This window comes from Hyalella azteca, unplaced genomic scaffold, assembly GCF_000764305.2.
Source record: "Hyalella azteca isolate HAZT.00-mixed unplaced genomic scaffold, Hazt_2.0.2 contig63, whole genome shotgun sequence".
NCBI classification, from domain to species: Eukaryota; Metazoa; Arthropoda; class Malacostraca; order Amphipoda; family Hyalellidae; genus Hyalella; species Hyalella azteca.
The window spans coordinates 9,251-28,223 of NW_025930424.1; the positions used below are offsets into that span (position 1 = coordinate 9,251).

Consider the following 18,973-nt stretch of genomic DNA (forward strand, 5'->3'; position numbering starts at 1 on the left):
GCTCTAGTTAAGAAAGAAATTGATTAAAAACAGAATATTGATTACATTTACCTTGATCAGGGAAAAAAATTCACTTATCAAAAAATTAGTGCATCATTGGTCATCACAAAATTGTGCATAGAATGTCATGTATAGAATTGTGCACCAGGCATCATAGAATGAAAAGTAATTGACCTAAACTTTGATTTATTTCTCCAAAACATATGATGGTTGTCACTAAAATATTGCTATCTGTTTCAGGTACGTTTTTCATGATCTTTTTCTTATAGTAAATTCACTTAACCCAATTAAAATGGTGTGAAATTACAAGCCATCCTGTAAGCTTACAGATACAGAAAAATGCTATAAGGCTGCTGATATGAAGCTTGCAGTGGACAAGGTTGTTGTAAATGCTCAATGGCATGTTCATGGATACGGTAATATTGCATCAATAATACGGTAATATTGCATCAATAAAGGAAAAACAAGTAAAAATCACAGAAAATGTCATTTATTCTACCTCTACATCATCTACAATGAAAGAGGACTTCAGAGTACTGTTAGTAATGGATGAGTACACTGTGCATGCTTCAAATGTTTTGAAATGAAGTTTTATTTCAAGTGTCCCGAGTAGCCCTGTTTGACGGGGCTACTCGGGACACTCTTTTTTTTGCTTTGGCACCTTAAGAATAGCATATGGAATTTTCTTGGAGAAGCCATGTGATAGCCCTTGCAGAGAGCTTTGAAATGAGCCTAAACTTATTAATGAAGTGTTTCATGGTAAGAAGTTATGAATGAAAAACGTTCAAATTTGTCCCAAGTAGCCCTGGTTGACGGTAGTATTTTGGATGCCAGCATCATACATATGAAATTAATTAGAATATTTGAGTAGATAAAAAAATTAAATACTAACTGATTCTAAAATCTCTGGTTTGCCACTATGTCTTAAGATCTTGTCAACACACAAGGATTGAAATTATTGCATTTTAGATATATGCAACTCCTTGGCAACACTAATCGTTTAACAGAAGGTACACCAGTGGCTGCATCATTTTCAAAATTTCCGGCTTCTGGCTGGTTGGATGAGGCTACAGAGCACGATCAACAATTTGGTAATTTTGGTTGCAATGCAACTGTCTACTGCTATACCTGGAGTGTTGAAGATACACTTATCAAAGTTGGTTTTGTAATAACTTTGATAAAAATTATGTTTAAAACACATTTCTCAGTAAGATGTATGATGTTGAGAAATTTTCTTGCACAAAATGAGCTTCCTAAAAGCAATTGTTTATGCAGTTTGCAAAGGATAATCTCAATCTGATAAGTTTGCACAGATGTCCATGCAGAGGGAGTGTTGGCATTGTGGTAGCCAGCATTGGTTACCTGAATGCAGCTCATTGGTTACTAATATGGCTACCTCAGGCACATGGATATGATTGTCATCAGTCATCACACATCTGCAGCTGTTGGCAGCAGTAGAGATCAAACTATAAACAGTTATTAATACGCTACAAGCATGAACACGTGGCAGCATTGCGAGATGATATCACATTGTTGCATAGCTGAAGCTGTTGCAAGCAGCAGCATTCCAAGTATGTACAGTAGTTAATATCATCAAACAGTACAAAAGGGACCGGCAGGGTAAATTGGACAGTCCTCCAACATTTTGTAGAAATGTTGTTGCAACTAAACTAATTAGACTACTGCAAAACTAAAAATAGAGGGGCAAAGGTAATTTTTCCTATCAATGTAGGCTATGTAGCATGATGCAATCAAGAAATCGTACATTTACTACCTCTAAAAAATCCTTGAAAAAAAGTGTGAAAAGTGAGATTTTGGGAAAATACCTCTACTAAGGTCTGTAGCAAAAAAAAAGTATACCGTCAACTGGGGCTACTCAGGACAGTTTTGAGCATTTTTTTGTTAATAACTGTTAATAACTTCTTATTTTTGCTACAGACCTTAGCAGAAGTAACTTTTCAAAATAGCGTTTTTCACCATTTTTTCAGGAATTTTTCAAAGCTAGTAAATGTAGTATTTTTGAGCTTCCTTTATACTACATAGAAGGAAAAAGGTTGACGTTTACGCCACTATATTTAGCTTTGCAATATTCCAATTAGTTTTGCTACTATAACAGGTTTACGCCATGTCAGAGGACTGTCCCGAGTAGCCCCGCCCGTCCCGAGTAGCCCCGGTTGACGGTACTAGCTGAATTCAGAAGTGGCATGAATGCCTTTCAGGGGTTAAATGTTAATGGGGGGCAAGTACAAAAGAAATGATACAATGGTTGGCCCAACTTGAAGGAATAAGATAAGATTGAAGCATTGAAATGAAAAGAGAGGCACAGATGCCCAGACCAAAGAGGTGACTGCATTCATTAATGTAACAAATTAGGGCCCTTGGCATGCATTAAATCATATTGGTTAATAGGAAATGAGGTTGAACCCAGTTTGCAGTAGCAAACACTGCCTCAGAGAGCAATTTCAGAGTCACTTTCAGCCCTGCACTTACAGTATATTGTAATTGGTATCTCCTGTCTTTCATGATCATGATCTAATGGAGAAATTTAGGGTTGGCAACCTGGTAGGCATTCGGTGGTTGAATCAATTGGGGTGAAAGGAGGTTTAGAATGAGAATTGAAGCAACATCTTTCATGAAATGTTGTACTGACATTGCAATGCAACATTGAATCAATGTTGCTACTACGACATTGCTGCAACATTGAATTCTCTGGTTGAAGCAACTACCTATTACGACGTTGAGATTGCGGTGGAAAGAGATTTATATTGAAAATTCAAGCAATGTCTCTCATTAAATGTTGTACTGACGTTACAATGCAATATTGAATCAATGTTGCTACTACAACATTGCTGAAACTTCAAATTTGCTGGTTGAATCTATGTTGAAGAACCAACCTGTTTTTCGTCCATAGCGGGATTCGAACCCGGGACCACTGGAGACCGCGTGATGCCTTAGCAACCTGGACCATGGTAGCTTGCAAGCATGAGCAATAGAAATAAGCTAAAGAATTGTTCAACTCCTTGAAAATTTAAATGCAATCCAATCTCTGGTCATTAATTGTACACTTATATATATATGTATTTCATTCAATGTTGGTGTGATGACATTGGTTCCATGCTGTTAAATAGCTAAACATTCAACATATCAATATCGACCATTTTTCTACGTTGAAATAAGGTTGTTTTATGTCCTTCCTAGTTTTGGTCAAATTTTGACGTTGATCGGACATTTAATTTTTGTTCAGTATTTCAACCTGAAATCAACATTGATTGAACATTTAAAAATAAATAAATATCCAACATACCAATACCTATCGACATTGTTTCAACATTGAAATAAGGTTGTTTTACGATTTAGGTCCATTCTAGTTTTGGTCAGATTTCGACGTTGATTGGATGTTTAATTTTGGTTGTTCAGCATTTCAAACTGAAATCAACATTGATTCAACATTTTAAAATTAGTAAGCATTCAAAGTACCCATATAGATGTTATTTTCAACATTATTTCAACATTGAAATAGGTTATTTTATGTCCCTTCTAGTGTTGGTCAGATTTCGATATTGATATTGACATTTAATTTTGGTTGTTTAGCAGTTCAACCTGAAATCAACATTGATTCAATATTTCAAAATTAGTAAAAATGCAACTTACCAATATCAACGTTACATCAACATTGAAATAAGGTTGTTTTGTGTCCCTTCTAGTGTTAGTCAGATTTTGATTTTGATATGACATTTATTTTGGTAGTTGGACATTTCAACCTGAAATCAACCAATAATCAACATTGTTTTAATGTCAGATGCCTGCTGGGAATATATGCTCAAGAAGTCATGGTAAATTGAAAAATAAAATTTGAAATTAGAACTTCCTTTTTTCATAAGATGATATTTTTGAACTGGGCTATTGACCAGGCTGTATCAATCTTTAATACAGCTGTTATTGATAAATAGGCTTCAATTAAAATTTATTATTATTTTGTAGATTAAATTTAAATAATACTAAATTAAAATGCCAAAAGTTCTGATGAAGGCCTTTCAAATTCTATGCTGAAAAAATTGTGTATTTGCTAATACCTTGTTTCTTAAATCTTGCCCTCAGTCCTGTGAGAAAGATTAAGAAGACTTAGTCACCAATGTGACATGTAGGTAGTTCAAATCAAAGTATTATTTTGGTGATTAATGAAAGTATTATTTTGATGATTTAATAAACTTGATTTTTAAGCTATAAAAATGTTTCCCAAGGCAACATAGTCATTAACTGTAATTGATGTATTGCAATAGAAAAAGCTGTGCTGTAGTTGGCAATATTGTTCACATTCACCCTCCAAGCGAATGTTGAAAGAATGAAAAAATTTAAAACCCATTTGCTGTAGGTAGTATGTCATTAACTTGCAACTTTTAACTTAGAGCGAATTCTAGCAGAGGTCAATTATATATGTTTCCATCAACCATTGACTCTAATTTGTATGTAATGTGTAGGGTTACATCTATTGTTGCAGTAATGTTAACACCCCCAGTCTGGCTGGGGGTGTTAATTTTATTTAAGCTCTCATTCCTCATTTTTCTTCCAGATAAACTCTTCATCAAATGGTATAGTCTCTTTGAATGCAATTGTCAGTTTGTTGTTTTGATTTTCTCATGAGTCATGAACTACTTGGCTATTTTCATCAAGAGCAAATTTGGAAAAATTGGCCTCTCACATTGAGTCCTCATAGGCTTCTAAAATAATGAGATTTTGACTCATGAACATATTTTCTGTAAATCAATAATTTGTGGAACTATATTTTGTGTGTCATTTGATATGAGTTCATCAAAGGAAGTACCAGAAATCACAGAAGTGACCAAAACTGTAGTCAATGGTGTATGTTCACCAGTTGAGCCACTTACTTCACTTGCTAATTCAGTTTCAACTCCAGCATGCACACAACCGGGGAGCTCAGAAGTGGATGGAACCCTGAAAAAAGATGTGGTGTCTATTGAGAATGCAATTCAATTGAGTTCGAGTGTAACAAAAACATCAGAATCCAGCAGACCAAGTCCTTCCCAGCATCATGACTGTAAGACTTTGTTTACCAATGTGAAAATCTCTAAACCAGAGCAAATAACCAATGATTGTACTTTGACTAGTGATAGAAACTCAACTGCCAGCAATTGCAGTAGTGATGATAAAAAGAGTACTAGTAAAAGTGCTAGTTGTATCAATAAGACCACAACTGTTTGCTGCTCTAGAGAAGGCACCTCGTCAAGTTCCGATGTTTGCAGTAGCATTCCTGTGAGTTCTATTACAATATTAAGTCCTGATGATCCAGTGGTGTTACAAGCTTATGCCCTCGCTAATTTCATTATTGATAGCATTACTCATTCACAAACTGTTAAATCGTGTGGAAAAGTGGAAGAAACTCTATTGAAAAATGTGAATCATTTGATAGCTAAACATTCTATAACATTTCGAGGAATGATGAAGCGTTTGGACATAAATAAAGACACAGGCTACATAACTTTTGTCACTGTTGCAAATGAACTATTTGAGAATGAGAAGAAAAATATTACATGGAGTAGAATTATTGCCCTCTATGCTTTTGGAGCTCAGCTGGCGCTGCACTGTAAAGAAAAAGGCTTTGTGGAGTACGCCTCTCACATCGGAGCTTTCATGGGCAAATATGTTGCTGATACTGCGGGGCCTTTTGTGAAGCAGCAAGGTGGATGGGTGAGTTACTTTATTCTTGTTATGTTTGAGAATGAACATATGACTTTTAGTATTATATACTCAATATCTCTAATGAACCTTTCCAAATGGTTGCATTGAGCATTGAATTTTATTTAATGATTCTTTTGTGTAATGTGAAAAAACAATCACTGCAGCTTACTTAACTGTTGAGATATTCCCATGGCAAGTACATTTATTTGCATCTATCAATTTGTTATATTATTTTCTTGCAATGCCTTCTTGATTCATGCTATCTTTGTCAGAAATGAACAGCTTCTTATTTTCTATTGATTGCAGGAGAGACTTATTGAAGAGTTCCCTAGTGAAGACCAGCTGGGAGACACCATGTGGAAGCTCTTCGCCTGGTCTGCCATGGGGCTGGGCCTCGCTACAGCCACCATGATCTTTGCTTCTAAGCGCTGAGCAAAATTTAAACTAAAGAAAATAATTTTCATGTACTGCTGCTTTATTGATTTTTTTCTCAGAGAAATTTACATCTAAAAATCTTTACAAATATTTTTTATAAATGGAATTAGTAGTCCTTGATTACAGCCTCTAACTTACAAAAATGAATTTCCATTCATAGTTGTGACTTTCATTAGAGTAGAAGCTGGATAGGAGGCGCCTGACTTGCTTTACTTGTTGAGGTGACAAAATGAACTGATCAGCAGTTATTTATCAACATTAAAACAAACCCTGTATATATTTTTAGCTTATTTATGTCCTGATGTGAAAACTACTCAAAACATTAAATTTTGTTGTTACTCAAGCTTCAAAAAGCAAGTATATAAATTAAAATCTGAGTGTGTATGAACTCAGATGAAGTGAATGCCATTCTTTATTAAAGCCTTAAGTTCAAATATTATCTGTTGGCTTCTCTGATGAAGTTTTTTTTTTGTTGAGGTCAAAGCAAAATTTCTGCAACTTATAATAGATAAGTACCTAGATTAGATTAGAACAGTAGAATAGATTATAAGTTTATCACATGATACTGTTGTTGGTATTGTTTTTTGCCCATTGTACACTTACATGTGTTAAGATTGTTATACTAGTTCAAGCTTGCAAAGGTTACATTTTGACAGTGGAAAGCAGGCTTCTACGTGGTTCAGAAAAAAAACTAATTAAAAAACAAATTTTATTGTCAAGGCTATTCCAAAACCATAAAGCCCATGTATGGAAGAAGCTAATGGAATTTCATAATTCTTTCTTGCTGTGATCAATCTGCCAGGAAATCCTACCAGTACTTTATATGTTGATAAAGTGGTTTGCTGTATTATAGGTTGTAAAATGATACGGATAAATTTAATAATGACTTCTCATTTATATACTTGATACCCTCTTATGAGTGTTGAGTACCTATTACCTATATGGCTTAAGCTCTAAATGAACAAATATTAAGTGGCAGCTTTTTGCAAGTTATCATTATCAATTAAATTTATTTTTTTATTCAAGTTTGAATACAATCGAGTTATTAATATAAACCAATATTTTTATTCCTCTTACAATATCTGTTCAATATTATTTTTTCAACATTATGGCTCGAATAAGAAAATAAGCTCTAGGACTGACTACTCTACATTTTTTATTTTTGATGGTCTTTCAAAATTTGAATCCAAGTTTGAACAAATTTAGTTCTTTCTGGTGCACAAGTTCAATATCGTTTGAGTGTTAGTAATTTTCATTTGAGCAATTTTTTTGCGGGTAAATTTTTTATTTTGCTATCATGACAAAGCCATTGTGCATTGTAATTGAATCTGTTTTGGTATGATTTACCTATGAATGTTCATAGCTAATGTGTTGCGTTCATAGCTTTCTGTGTCCACAAGCCCTCGTCATACTGATTCTGTGTTTAGCTTCATGATTGTACATTTCAATTGTTATTGCAAAAAATATTGCACTAGTTTCTTGCTATTATTATTATTGCACAGTATTTTTAAACCCTAGTTTACCGCCAAGAAATTCCCACACCATTGATCCCGTAATTGCCAAGACAGTTATTTTCTCGAAAAATTGCTTCATTTCCGTGTCTAATTTCAGATCTTTCATAAAAGGTTATGAAATGATTTCAGATCTTTCGTAAGATATCATGAAGTGATCAGTGAAAAATGTAAATTACAAAAGTTGAAGAGTGGGGTTGATGGGAATGTCCTCAACCCTTACTGACGTCTTCCATAAAAATAGGGAGAATTAGATGTTGTATTTACTAGAATAAGGCTATTTTTACAATGATTTAACTCCACTTAAGATACATTTGAGCTTTATTTTGCAAGTTATTACTGATAGTTATAACATTATAAGTTTCATAATAGTAGAATTATTGAATTCATTGATTGCTACTAGAATTTCCTCTTTGCCGAAAGCTTTCTTGTTTCGTTGTTCAATGAGCTGCGGAACGTCCAAGCCATCCTTCATTTTGACGTCATAATGTGAAGGTATTGAAAGATACCTTAGACTGTTTTTTCAAATGTGACAGCTAATGTCCCATATGTAGCATGGCTGTACGAAGCAACAGGCTTCACATATATAAGCTTTTTGTATGGTAAATGTAGCAGTAATTACAACCTGCACCTTAACTCCATCTCTTTAAGGCACTCTGTGTTTAAGCCTTGAACTTCGTTTCCTATTCGGTCTTTTCGATCTCATGGCAACGTTTTTCAATGCGGCCTTATTGACTTCTGTAATATTCTAAAGAAGAGAATTTAATTGAATTATTTTGAATACTACCTTTAAATGGCCAATATCACTTTGTTCCTATAGTTTGGAATTATTTAATTTATGATTATTCTCGTATCATATCTGATGCCTCGGAACAAAAGGCATTGCATCATGAGGCGAGCGACTCGCGTTATGTAGTAACCAAGCTTTTATTTCAGAGCTCCTCAGGCAACACTGCTGTTGATAATGATACGTCTTACCTGACTTAAGGTAATACTTCGTTTGCTGGCTCGTCAGGCAAAGCTGTATTTTCCATTAAGTTACACAATAAGCTATAATATCAGATATAAGCACTAAAGTAGAGTAAGAAACAGCACTGTACATGTACGTCGTGACCGAACTCTGCTCTAATAAGTCTTGTATATTACGGTAGGTATATAGGTATATCCTGCTTTGCTAATCCTATCTATTTGATACACGTTGTCCTGCTAATTGAGTGCACCCAGATTGTTGGGTTATAAAGAAGGTGAAATGCATCTTATTTGTTACATTCATATCTAGTCAGTAAAGTTTAACATCTTACTCCATGTCGCTTAGGTGCTCTATTTTTGTAGCATGTCATAGTGTAAGGGATACGGAAAATGTCTTAAAGTATTCTCACTGGATTATTTAGTTTAATTGCACCTCAATGATGACTACAAAACATAGCTCTTTACCATCAACAGAAGCAGAAAAGCAGCAAAAGAACCGAAATTAGCCAAGATCCAAAGAAACAATTTCAATATGCGAGAAAATATCTATTAACACAGCATGATGTTGGTTGTTGCCCCTGATTATCATTAGCAAGTTCGTGTTACGACTGGATCAAATAAATAGAGATAATTCAATAGATATATAGAGGCAGGGTTGAAAAGTTGGATCAAACTTCTAACTAATCTGATTTCCTACACTTGAAAGACGAGCTGGAATTTTATTGTGTTATTTGAGAACGCCTTCGAATATTTTTGTTCCTTTATGGCTTGTAATGCTTGGTTTGCCTTGCTGCCCGGCATTTACAACTATCATCAATGGATTGCCGCACAAAAAGTTCATTGTAAAAGGGAGATTTTATTCGAAAATTTTCAGGAGCTGATGCAGTTATTTGGAGTATATAAATCCGCTAATAGATACCAAATGATCACGGTCTTTGTAGTCCATCGTCAGTATCAGTCTTTCTTTTCTTGGCGTTATCAGGAGTGGAGAAGCTCGAGTTTTTAATTGAAGTACATGTATTCTCGCAGCGCTTCACGCTAGCATTTCTTAAATTATCTGCTTCTTCAGAAATATTAACGTTGAAAAGTTCTATTTTCTCTGTTCCCGCAACACCTGAAGTAAGTGTTGCCTCCCGAGTTACAGTGTCTGGTGCGCTCGTTGTCATTTCAGGTTCAGCTACTTGATGGTCCGTGATGATTTTCTTCAATATGGGTGGGATTTCACCCTCATTCTCTTCAATATTGACGGTAATTATTTTTTCGTTGTTTCCGTTCAGTCCAGAAATCAATTCAGATTCGCTTTCATTCTCTATTGTCGTCATTTCTGTTCTTTTGCCTTCAAAAGATCTTGAAATTTCATGCTGTTCAATGCGGTGTGCTGGAGAACGTTCTGACGAATTCATTTTCAAGTCTTGGGGAATTACCAAACCATTACAAATGCTCGCCGCTTCTAGAAACATCATTTGCTTGGCGCGACGACTTCTATTTTGACTTTTTTCTTGCCGCACGGCTGTCATTTTCTCTTGAATCTCGTTTAGCATTCTTTGCGAGTCTTGCTGCCAAACTTGCCGGCACAAACCTTTTCTGAAGACCATGCCATGGAAATGCTCCTTCTTCTGGTACTTGATCCGGGCTAAGCCAAGCTCGGCCAGCGCCACCTGCCAGGCCTTGTACAGAAAATTGTTATGGCCTTCGTACTTGGAGTCTGGCGTGATGATGACGAGGATGCCTTCAGGCTTCAGGAGCTCCGTTGCTATCTTGCAACATCGCAGCCTTTGCTCCGCCACTGGAATGTATTCCAAGAATAAGCAGAAAATTACGACATTGAAGCTCATGGCTGGCAGACTTGTGATCGCTCCGACGCGAGCTTCGTGTCTTTCAACTTTATTAGGCTCATCCAAGCTATCTTGATCAATTTGCGGCGTCTGAGGTGTGATGTCCTGAAGTACGGTATTATCAGACGCCTCATTTGTCATGGCCACCGTATTGCTGGCCGACAGCTGGGATGAACTCTCGTTGGTTTCCACTTTGAGGTTCAAGAAGTCGCATTGATGCACAGTCTGTGGATGAAAAGTGACGAAGAAATTTACATTTGTCTACCTTTCTGGTAATTTTACTATCCAAATTAATATTCCTTCTAAACTTGAGAGCTCAACTCGAGTTCGCAGAACATGAAACCTGGAAATGTGACTTAAACACGGTCTCATTTTACGAAAATATCTCGTGTTTGGGTACAATAAATGCTCATTGAATAAATCACCATAATATCAGTTGGATATATCGAAAGGGCACAATAAATATTCATTGAATGAATCACCATAATATCAATAGAATAAATCAAAACATATGATTGTTATTACGAGTGAATAAGAAAATAGTACAAGCCTCTATGGCAGGATTTGGGTACAATAAACGTTCATTGAATAAATCACGATAATATCAATAGAATAAATCCAAACATTTGGATGTTATTACGAGTGAACAATAAAATAGTACAAACCTCGGTGGCAGGGTGCAGGTCTAGGGCGGTGACGTCGAGGTCAGGGTAGCGGGAGAAGGGGTCGTAGCAGCTGCCCACGTCCAGCACGCGTAGCCGCTCGCTGCACGGTGATGGCCTGCGCACAGAAAACATTATGTTGATATGTCTGCTAAACTCAACATTAATTCGTTCCAGAAAATTAAGAAATTGTTACGTGAATCTATTAAAATATTTGATGATTTATCGCGCGAAAATTCGAGCGACTTGACGTATTAATAATGACAATTTATAGGGATCCGTTAGCGCACTTTTCATAGCTGCTCAATTGATGATTCCGTACAGTTCATCTTTCGTCACAACCTGATACGTAAACTCGGTGGCTGTACGTTGAGCTCAGCTGCAACATTAGCAGCCGCGCATCTTATCTTTGACAAGGCAAAGACTATGTATTCTTATAATGAAGAAAAGTCGACCGATCTATATAGAAGCAGAATGCTGTTCCTCGATGATTCGGAACCAGAGCGAGGGAACTATAATGTTGACCGACTCGTGGAGTACTTGAGGGCAATCAATGCATTCGACTACATATGATCCGCACAACACCAAACACCAGTGATATAATCTACCCCTAGCCAATAATGCCCAATGTGACTTTCGGCGCGAGATAGCTCGACCTGAAGCGCTAGCAACTACGGCCACTGAACTAACTAACTCAATGATTCAGAGCTCTTGGATGTACTGAGCCATCTTGCTTCAAATTTTAGTAAATTACGATGAAAAGAGGCTATAAAACAACATTTCGGCTAGGGTGAAGAAAACAGACAAGTGCCTGCCTACGAAAAAGTGCATACCAAGCATATAAAGTGGTACCTATGTTATAAAAAACCGAATGATTTTTATTTTATTAATTTATCCATGATTTTCTTTTAAAATTTGCTCGAGCGAACTTCAAGTCACTTGGCACAGTTCCGCACGTTCGTTAAAATACGGCGATCTTCAAGGATTTGGTCATCCAATTTTTGCATCATTTTCTTCGGTGCAGTGGTCAGTGGAAGGACGACCTGAGAGACGTTGGTAGTTAATTGACAGTTTTCCCATTTTGGAAGCGTACGTCGAGGTCAGGGTAGCGGGAGAAGGGGTCGTAGCAGCTGCCCACGTCCAGCACGCGCAGCCGCTCACTGCACGGTGATGGCCTGCGCACAGAACACATGTTGATATGTCTGCTAAACTTAAAATTAATTCGTTCCTTAAAATCGAAAAATTGTTACGTGAATCTATTAAAGTATTTGATGATTTTTTGCGCAAAAATTTAAGCGACTTGACGTATTAATAATGAATATAGAATAGAATAGAAGTGTCGGCACTGAAGAAATAGGCATATGGCCTGTTGCCGATTCTTGAACTTTTCGTGACTTGATTCACAAGGGATCCGGCCTTTGGAACCCGATCTTTCCATAACTGATGATTAATTGTGATAGCTGCAGGACTTATTGCCTGGTCCGTAATTTGCCAGGCATTTTAAGACTGAACATATGCATAGGGATCCGTTAGCGCACTTTTAGCTGCTCAATTAATGATTCCGTATACTTCACGCCCACCAAGTTCCGTACAATTCCGATGATGGTTCCATACAGTTTATCTCTCGTCATAACCTGATACGTAAACTAGGAGGCTGTACGTTGAGCTCAACATCAACATTATCAGCCGCGCATCTCATCACTGACAAGGCAGAGACCATTCTTATAGTGAAGAAAAGTCGACCGATCTATACAGAATCATAATGCTGTTACTCAATGATTCAGAGCTCTTGGATGTACTGAGCTATCTTGCTTCAAATTTTAGTAAATTACGATGAAAAGAGGCTGTAAAACAACATTTGGGTTACGGTGAAGAAAACAGACAAATGCCTGCCTACGTAGAAGTGCATCCCAAGCACATGAAGTAGTATGTGATGAAAAAACTGAACTGTTTTTTTTTATTTATCCATTAAACCAAAATCTTTGAAATTTGCTGGAGCGAACTCCAAGTCACTTGGCACAGTTTCGTAAGTTCGTCAAGTTACATCGGACTTCAAGGATTCGGTGATTTAATTTTTGCAACATTTTCTTCAATGCGTTGAGTGAAAGGACGACCTGAGAGACGTTGGTCATCAATTGACATTTTTGCCATTTTTGAAGCATGAAAATCGCTGAAAAACTTGCTTTATCCCCATAGCATTATTATTGCAGGCTGTCTGTAGCATTTGAATCCAAGTTTTTCATAGAAGAATGCAAAATCTGACGGCAGCAAGTTGGTCACGATAGAACATCAGACAAAATGGTGATGATGGAACAATGTCTAGTTCTAGGGCAGCAATGCTTGACACACTTGCTGATGAATGTCAGCAGCACATGCACTTGCCAGAGAATGCGGTACTACCAAAACTTCGCCCACCACACAGGCTATCATTTCTTTACGTCAAACTGCCATTCCATGGACCTCACAGATATATAGAGCTAGAGTTCGTTCAGTAGAGCGGTAAGGAAACACATGCCGGAAGATCAGCTGAACGCGTCACAAGCTGGCAACAGGGCTTCGAACTAAGGGTAATCGCCAGCAAATCTATAAATGACTCATTATTTCCAACTTAATTCTTCAAGATAGGGTAATCTCAACTCGCCCAGCCTAATGGTCTCGAGAGCCCAGTGGACCAAGAAGATGGACCACAGCTGAACGTGTGACTTAACGTACATCATAAAAGAAGAAGGCCGACTTGAGAGGTCGGGTCAAAGGCTCGTTGGACGGTATTTCAGAGGAAGCAAGAGCAAGTGGCCCAGTGATTACAGTTCAGAGTACCAAAATTGAAGAAGAGAGGATCGATCCCAGCTCTGTGCGCCAGTTTCTGGTCAGAAACGGCGAGGAGGCCGGGCGGCTAAGCACAGCAGAATTGTAGCAGAGTTGCGAGTTCGAGACCGCAGCAAGCTGTGAATGTGCTAAGATGTTAAGAATCAGCGACAGGCCTCCGGCCCAATAAACACTGAAACCGCCCGCTATATTATTATTATAGAGGTCTGACATAGGAATAAAGGTGACACTTAAGATGTTATTGACAACAAGGGCGGATTCCTCGTAACAGAATATCAATTTAATCTACAGAACTATGCGATAGTCTGAGAACGAAAGAGTTACCAGACGCGTTCTGTGCACATAAAAAAACTACAACTCTCACTTGAGATGTAACCCGACAGTACAGCCCTCACCCCTCACAAGACAGTACAGCCCTCACACTACACCCCTCACAAGACACTCACCCCTCATGCAACAAGGCAGGATCACGTGCCCAGGCATCAGGTACAGGAGTTTACGCTCACCCCTCACAAGACACTCACCCCTCACAAGACACCCACCCCTCACAAGGCAGGATCACGTGCCCAGGCAGCAGGTACAGGAGTTTACGCTCACCCCTCACAAGACACCCTCACAAGACCCTCACCCCTCACAAGACACTCACCCCTCACAAGACACTCGCCCCTCACAAGACACTCATCCCTCACAAGACAGTACAGCCCTCACAATACACTCACCCCTCACAAGGCAGGACCACGTGCCCAGGCAGCAGGTACAGGAGTTTATGCTCATCCCTCACAAGACACCCCTCACAAGACCATCACCCCTCACAAGACCCTCACTCCTCACAAGACACTCATCCCTCACAAGACACTCACCCCTCACAAGGCAGGACCACGTGCCCAGGCAGCAGGTACAGGAGTTTACGCTCACCCCTCACAAGACACTCACCCCTCACAAGACACTCACCCCTCACAAGGCAGGAAACACTCACCCCTCACAAGACACTCACCCCTCACAAGACACTCACCCCTCACAAGGCAGGATCACGTGCCCAGGCAGTAGGTACAGGAGTTTACGCGCCTCCTTCTGCCGCGCCCTCGCCAGGCCGCCGCCGCTGAAGTACTCCTGCACGGCCTCGTACGTCCACCTCATGCGACAGTTCGCTGTGTCTTCCTGCACGTTATGTGTTAATTCATACATGAATAACGTGCCGATGCGTTAATTCATACATGAATAACATGCCGATGTGTTAATTCATACATGAATAACATGCTGATGTGTTAATTCATACATGAATAACATGCTGATGTGTTAATTCATACATGAATAACATGCTGATGTGTTAATTCATACATGAATAACATGCCGGTGCATTAATACATACATGAATAACATGCCGGTGCATTAATTCATACATGAATAACATGCCGGTGCATTAATTCATACATGAATAACATGCCGATGCATCAATTCATTTATGAAAAACATGCCGATTTTTACGTTACTTATATGCATTTAAATTGGATTTTTACTCCTTAAAATTCCTCTGAAAGTTTGTGCTTCTAACGGAAACAACAGAAACAAGCGTAGGCCAATCTTAAATTTACCTCTTTTAAATAATATTAGTAGAAACGGTAAAGAAATGCGGTTAACAAGCAACTCTCGGGCAACATATACAAGATTTATTGCTCTTCATCACATCAACATCGACAGTCAAGAGAACAAGCGTAGGTATTACTGAACACCAAAGCTGCGCCAGAAATACATTGTAGAGCATGCAAACTATTTGAAATAAAATTTCTTGTTAATAAAAGTTTATATTATGGCACTGGTATTAGGAATTTATAGATAATAGTTAACAACATTGCGGTGCTAGTCGCCCACCTCCAAGACTGAGCTAGGTGCAAGTGAAAAGAAATGGCCATATGAATGAATACCCATCGTTACTTCTAGAACAACGTAGGGTGAATACGGTAATTAAATACGGTTACGGTAATTGAAGTGATTAATGAGCAATATTGTGCAGCTAATTGATCTAAAAAGAGAGCTCATTTTTAAAAAATCTGTCGGTCTAAGGGCTTATGAGACTTCGTTGCTCTTTGAAGAGAACTCTATGTAGAAAAATTAGGCAGAAAAATAACAATACCGTTTTTTTGGCGGGAAATGATGCGTGATATATCGGCATGAGAGAATAAAGGTAAAGATCAAGTAGAACATCTTCATGTGAGAAATAACAGGAGTGCTCTCGACAATAACACATTGCGTAAGCACATCAACACTATTAAAAATCTATGTAACAACACATCAATGTAAGAGCACCAACATCACGATTTCGCAGTCACAACGAGTAAGTCGACTCAAGAATGTCAACATCTCGATTTCGCCATGTAAAATTGACCAGGGGCGCAATTGAATTTAGTTCAATATACTTTGAAAACCCGTCAGTAACTGGCTGACGGAATAACTAACTGCTAACTATTTTTTACTACACTTCTCAATCAGCTTTATTTTTTGTCTGTCTGCTACGGTACAAATCTTTTAATATATTTAATACACTTCTACCTGTTCATTCGATTTGAAACTTAGCACACTCGCTTAAGTCGGAGACAAGGCATGAATCAATTGACAGAATAAAAAATAATACTTTTTTAATATTAAAAAAATAAGTTAAAAATAAAATTATAGATTTATTGTACATGTGTAACATCTGAGACACCGGCCTGTTTACAAGTGTACGTAGTCTTTAAAATGTACTTTTTAAACGCATATTCAAGAGTACAGCCCCTGATCTCTACTAGTAAAAATATTTAATAGTTCTTAACTCCGCCAGCTAATCACTGATGTCTTTCCAAGCTTAACCAACCAAACACAGACAATTTAATAATCGGCTATACTACGTACACTTAAGCTAGTTTTAGTAATACGGCCCTATGCTTTTAGGTGCTTCTGTCACCACGAGTCTTATTTAAAAAGCTTCTCCTTACATCAAATAAAAGCCTTACTTGCCAGTGGCGCGTAGCGAGGCCGTGCATGGCGGCAGCGTAGCGCCCCAGCAGCGCCGCGTCGCGCGTGTGGGTCGCCCACACCGCGTCAGCGTCTCCTGCAACACGCGCCTTTAAATGACTGGGCCTATACTTTCAAAAAATATATAACTCAGTACTCACTGCAGTGAGTGACAGGGAGCGCATTTTCTCGTCGACGAAAACTTGAGGTCACGGACAGACGGACGGACAGACAGACGGACGGACAGGCAGACAGACGGACATGGCGAGCACAATAGTGCATTTTTAACATAAATGAGAGAAAATGCGCTAAAAAGTTAAGAGATCGTAAGTTCATCAGCCAATCATTGACGACCTTTCAAGCAAAATCCACCAATCATAGACTTTTCAGCCCATACCCCCAAAAAAGTCAAGAGATGGTAAGTTCATCAGCCAATCATTGACGGCCTTTCAAGCAAAATCCATCAATCATAGACAAGAAAATAGAGCGCACGTACTTACGTTCACGTAGCGAGTTTTGAGAGCAAGGCCCCTGGTCTTGTTCCTGGAGCTAAACGCAACTTGTAATATGAAATGATCGTGGTCATGAGGAATTTTTGATGAAAGAGGTAGCGAAAATAACGGAATATCAGCGCAAATATCAGCATCTCTGAAGTTAACGCAACTTTTAATATGCAATGATCGTGGTCATGAGGAATTTTTACGCCCGAGATAACGACAAAAAGCGGATTATCAACCTCAGATTACATATATTTAAAATAACACACACTTTTTCCGTTAAAAGTTAACAGTCTAACATGAGATCACAAACTTAAGACTAACAAATTTGACAAATATCCTTCAAGAATACCAAGAATCGAAACTATAAATACTTTAACCGACGTACATCATGAAAGGTCCGATTAATTCACAGCTCGTGTAAGTAATGCATGACGCTGTGAGCACTCATTCTTCAACACAGTCAAACAAAAGCTGGTACACAAGCAACACAGAAGTGTTCTCACTCACCGTGTATGGAATTGTGCCGCAGTGTCCGGTGAGTAGTCTTGATGATCTCTGCAAGTTCTTTAGCAGATTTGCTTTGCAAGTCTTCCATTTCAGCTTAGCTATCAAATATTTTTAAATAAATAAAATTCTGAAGCAACAGTTACATTCGCTATTTGGGGAACGAACAATTCGATTTTGATTAACGAATTTACGCGAAGGAAAGTTCGTAAGACGCGAGGTTCATTACATTTTGTCGCGTCAAGAATGAATGAATGCGAGGTTAATTTCAGTGACTGTCTTTTTCACATAAAAAGTCACTGGTCACGAGGAGAGTGGGCTCGTCGGGATGCCCTTAGGAAAACAGCATGTGCAAGAAGTGATGGTATGGGTTATAAAGCATTGGAGAACAACGTATTGACCGTTAACTATGTGGAGTAGCAACTTGTGTGCTGAAGCAGTGTTGGTTTAAAGTTAGTGTGGTGAGATAGGTCAATTGACTACAGCTGCTTAGGTGCCAGGATGACAATACCTATAGCATTTAGATGGTTGATATTGGCTCCAGGGCTGATTTGAGCGTTAATTTGCTGGTCTACGGCTGCGCACCCGGCTCGTCGAAGAGGATTCAGATGTCCTGTAATGATGTTTCAGACATCTGAAATGCTTCATTCTCTTCCAATTACTAACTGGTAATGCATCCCTAACTACTGAAGTGATCGGGTTAGTTTAGCATTCGTTTGATTAGAACGGAACTGATAGTGAATTTTGCGTTGGAAGATACGAATTGACTTTTGGCAACACGATTTTAATCATCGTGAGACGACTGTATCGTAATAATGACATCAATACAGCATGCCCAGGTCTGATTACCTGGAGAATGTGGCCAATAGATGCAATAACAACGCATTAGGTGTGAACAACGAAAGAATTAAGTTCAATAAAATGAACGACACCACACTTTAAAGGATCTCTATAGATATTCTGGGATTTTTATAGACCCTCTGGGGTCGTTATAGACCCTGTAGGGTTTATAGACCATATGGGATCCTTATATATCCTATGGGCTT

At 38.3% G+C, this 18,973-nt stretch overlaps 2 protein-coding genes across 2 annotated transcripts; one reads left to right on the forward strand and one right to left on the reverse strand.

Moving 5' to 3' along the window:
* The first annotated feature begins 4,575 nt into the window (after window positions 1–4,575).
* Window positions 4,576–7,168, forward strand: LOC108670171 (bcl-2-like protein 1). The gene is made up of 2 exons (XM_018157628.1): window positions 4,576–5,706; window positions 6,004–7,168. Exons 1-2 carry the CDS (start codon window positions 4,801–4,803, stop codon window positions 6,127–6,129), a joined length of 1,032 nt encoding a protein of 343 aa, XP_018013117.1. The 5' UTR covers window positions 4,576–4,800; the 3' UTR covers window positions 6,130–7,168.
* Window positions 7,169–9,452: 2,284 nt separating this feature from the next.
* On the reverse strand, window positions 9,453–18,316 carry LOC108670170 (S-adenosylmethionine sensor upstream of mTORC1-like). The gene is made up of 6 exons (XM_047880551.1): window positions 17,931–18,316; window positions 16,923–17,020; window positions 14,948–15,093; window positions 14,478–14,534; window positions 11,113–11,227; window positions 9,453–10,672 (listed from the first exon to the last, which is right to left on the reverse strand). Exons 1-6 carry the CDS (start codon window positions 18,016–18,018, stop codon window positions 9,539–9,541), a joined length of 1,638 nt encoding a protein of 545 aa, XP_047736507.1. The 5' UTR covers window positions 18,019–18,316; the 3' UTR covers window positions 9,453–9,538.
* Window positions 18,317–18,973: the final 657 nt, after the last annotated feature.

Coding starts and splice junctions, on each gene's coding strand:
- LOC108670171 (XM_018157628.1), top strand. CDS start 4,801: ATGAGTTCATCAAAGGAAGTACCAGAAATCACAGAAGTGACCAAAACT. Junction 5,707..6,003: donor TGAAGCAGCAAGGTGGATGG/GTGAGTTACTTT, acceptor TATTGATTGCAG/GAGAGACTTATTGAAGAGTT.
- LOC108670170 (XM_047880551.1), bottom strand. CDS start 18,018: ATGGAAGACTTGCAAAGCAAATCTGCTAAAGAACTTGCAGAGATCATC. Junction 15,094..16,922: donor TCGCTACGCGCCACTGGCAA/GTAAGGCTTTTA, acceptor CATAACGTGCAG/GAAGACACAGCGAACTGTCG. Junction 11,228..14,477: donor GTGATCCTGCCTTGTGAGGG/GTGGGTGTCTTG, acceptor TTCTGTGCGCAG/GCCATCACCGTGCAGCGAGC.